The 3,611-nt window shown below is 46.6% G+C and overlaps 1 protein-coding gene across 1 annotated transcript; it reads right to left on the bottom strand.

Moving 5' to 3' along the window:
• Positions 1-248: 248 nt before the first annotated feature.
• On the bottom strand, positions 249-2,326 carry CXCL2 (chemokine (C-X-C motif) ligand 2). Its single transcript, XM_002745731.5, has 4 exons — positions 2,148-2,326; positions 1,926-2,049; positions 1,726-1,809; positions 249-937 (listed from the first exon to the last, which is right to left on the bottom strand). The coding sequence occupies exons 1-4, from the start codon at positions 2,245-2,247 to the stop codon at positions 916-918; spliced, it is 330 nt and encodes a 109-aa protein (XP_002745777.2). The 5' UTR covers positions 2,248-2,326; the 3' UTR covers positions 249-915.
• Between the last annotated feature and the right edge of the window lie 1,285 nt (positions 2,327-3,611).

The following is a 3,611-nucleotide window of genomic DNA, read 5'->3' as shown; positions in this document are numbered from 1 at the left end:
TGAATAATAGATTAATCAGTGTGAAAAACAGCTATGTGTTATTCAAAATTAGAATTATCAAGGTGGTTGGGGGATAGTGTGTACTTTCTAAAAGCATCAGATACACCTTTCTGAGTAAGAGAGATATAAGGGAAGTGCCAGCTAGAGGCAGGCACAGATTTAGAAAGAACCTGCAGTCTCACAGTATAACACCTTGGGCGCCTGGGAGGAACTAAAGATCAAGAAGAATTTTTTTTTTTAAAACGACATAAGCATTTTTTTCATAAAACTTTTATTATCATATCATTTGTAAAAATGTAACAGTAATGGTAACTTCTCTGTTGCAAGGCAAAGAGAAACATTGCAATATGGACATTAAACAAGGCATTATGCCCTACACACAAGACATAAAATATCCAAGGGAAACTTCAGCATAAAAATGTTGAACACATGATGTGAGATAATTTCAATAAATAACAATGGACATTCATTTTTTAAAAAACAAAAAAGTATAAAAAGTGGATGGGCACATACATTCCTTACCCTAACAGTGACCTCATTAATTGCTTGCATTCCAACCCCCCCCCATTCCCTACCATATCATTTATCAAGTTGGCTCACACATAATGGTCTCCCACTAAATGTTAGTTTAATGAGGCATTTAAAACCCATCATATTCCAATTAAATAATCCGGACAGAGCTATATTTGATGAAACACACTCACATCTTTAAATAAAAACATGTAAAATATTAAAATACAAGCTTTCAAAAATAAATAAATACATAAATAAGTAGAACTCTCTCAAGAAATAGTCAAACACATTAAGTCCTTTCCAGGTGTCCCAAGAAAACCGCTGTTCTCTTCATTTTCAGCTCTCATAGGGCAGGGACCACCCTGCAGGAAGTGCCAATGATGAGCTGATGAGCTTCTTACTTCACTCCTGTTTGGTGCTCTCCCTGTGATGAGAAAAAGGTTACTGTTGCAGGTGCTAAGAAGGCTCTTCTGTCACTCTGGTGGCTGAAGCTTGCTTGGAGCGATGTCCGCATGCTACTCTCCACCCAGCCCTCCATTCAGGGAAGGACTGGCTGTACCAACTGCCCTCTACAGCAGAAAACTTGCACTCCTGAATGCTTTTATTTTTTCCAAGAAAGAGGGGGCTGTGGACTCAACTAGATTATTGGTTTGAAAGAGCCAAAACATAATGCTCACTGATTGTCAAATTGGGTTAGAAATATCCATTCATAATCTCCCTTAAGTTGCACACAACCCTGTCAAATAACTATCATTATTCAAAGAGATTAAATAATGTTGAGAGGCATCCTAGCCTTGAATTCACTGGGGTTGTCATTGCAACGTCCCTGCTCTTCATCAAGAAGACTAAAGGCCCCAAGTGCCCAAATCAGACATTGCATTTTTCGGGTCTGAAGCCCGTTAGGGACCTAGGTAAACCTCCTCCCAAAACAGGCAGGAGGCATTTTAGCATTGTTATCACATCTACTTAGTATTTCAGAAACGCACATTTATCTTCACTTATTTCAGTAGGGGTTAGAAGGACACGGAAATACTGATATATCCTCAGGCATCAAAGTAGATTAATAATCTTCATGGCAACTTTGCGAAAATAATATTTTTTTCAGTCCTTCAGCTAACCCTTGGGTTTTCTTGATTTACTATTTCAGAGCCAGATGCCAGTTTTTCTAACCAACGGCTCTAGTTCCCTGTGTACATGGAAATCGTAACTCACCTGTTCAGAATCTTTTCTATGATTTTCTTAACAATGGGGGATGCGGGGTTCAGACAAGCTTTCTGCCCATTCTTGAGTGTGGCTCTGCAGAGAGAAGAGAATCCGTGAGGCAGGAGGTCGGGCTAGGGACAGGGTTGGGGCAACAGGAGGGTCTGGGCCCGGCGGTGGCAGCGGCAGCGGCAGCGGGGGACGGGACTTACATGACTTCGGTTTGGTCGCAGTGGGGTCCCGGCCGCTTCACTTCCACACTTTGGATGTTCTTGAGGTGAATTCCCTGCAGGGTCTGCAGACAATGGCAGCGCAGTTCATTGGCCAGGGGAGCTCCTAGGGAAGAAGGGACTCACTGATTGAGCGGGGCCGTCGGCGGGGGGGCCCACCCCTGCCGCGTCCCGCCCCGGGGTCCCCAGGACGCCAGGACTCACCTGCTGCGCGCCGGCCGGCGGCCACCAGGAGCAGGAACAGCAGCGCCGCCCGCAGGAGCCGGGGGTTGCTGGAATCGGCGGAGAGCGCGGCGCGGGCCATGGGGCTCAGCAGGCGGGTCTGGCGGCGGTGCGAGGAACGGGAGAGCTGGCGGGGAGGTGCCTGTGGCCCGGGATCTGTGACTCCCCGAGGTCGGCGAACCCTTTTTATGCATGGTTCGGGCTGAAAAGCCCGGAGCCCCCTGGCCAGGGAAATTCCCGGAGCTCCTGATCGATCGGGAGTCCGGAAGGAAAACACAGGCCCCGCCCCCGGGTGGAGCGCTTGGGGTGCGGGTGAAGTGGGGGAGTCCACTCGTGGCGCCCGCGCGTCGCCCTCCAAGTAACTCCTGTGGGTCCTGGGACTTTGGGATATTCACTTTCTGCCCCAAATTCCTGGAGGGGCCGTGAGTCTACCTCTCTGGAGATACCGCCTGTCTGGGGGGACCTCAGGTGCCTGATGACCCCAGAGTACAGGGTAATTGTTGGAGGAAAGACATGGGGCAACCGTGAGAACCAGGGCAGGGAAGGCAAGGCTTCTTTGGAGGAAGAGAGCTTTGTCTCCTCAGTTATCAGATTTGAAGGGGACCGGGAGATGGGCTAGTTTTCCCTCATCTGTCCTCTATCTATATAGACTGTCCTCATCTATATAGACTGTCCTCTATGTTAACCTCTCTGCCTCTGTCATTTTGGGTTAGCCTATTTCATGTACATCTAACATCAACGCTGTGAAAGTACAGCCATCATCTCGGATTTCTGAGAATGTTCTGCTTGTTTCGTGTTTTGCATATTCTCTAATCACACAGAATATCTTGTTTACATTTTCCATCTGCTAGAAACAGATTATCAGTGTCAAAAGTTGAATCTGGTGTGTCAGTGGAAGCCCTGGCTGTAACATGACCTCTTCTTTCATATCCTGCATAACTTTCTTCTTGCCTCTGAAATGTTGGAACTTCCAGAATTACCTGGAGAGCTTCTGCCTGTGGGAAGGATTCAGACTGGATCTAGAAATATGAAACTGGCTATCACTCTGAAGCTGTGGAGGGGCGGGGTCCTGCAGGCTCACAGGCTCAGTGTTTCTGGTTTTGTCTTTGTGAATGACACTGGGGAGTAGGCAAACACCATTCCCACTGAAGGAACAAACAGCTGCCTGCTGATGACATTTGGACACCAAATCACACATAAATCACATTTCATATACTATAGAACTTTCTGGTATTCAGTGTTGGGTCCTCTTTCTCTAGAAACATTAACAGGGCTCTTTATTTTCTGATCTGGAATTTCAGTCTTTTAACCTGACACCTTTGTCCCTTTTTCTACTGTTTTAGAAACACAAGGAGAGTGCCGAGAGAATAAAGCAAAGGAAGCATGTCAATACGCAGTGGACATTTGCAGGCTATGCAGAACTTGACTCCTGAGGAAAATGTCATC

This window comes from Callithrix jacchus, chromosome 3 (genome assembly GCF_049354715.1).
Source record: "Callithrix jacchus isolate 240 chromosome 3, calJac240_pri, whole genome shotgun sequence".
NCBI classification, from domain to species: Eukaryota; Metazoa; Chordata; class Mammalia; order Primates; family Cebidae; genus Callithrix; species Callithrix jacchus.
This window is presented reverse-complemented; position numbering and strand designations above follow the sequence as displayed.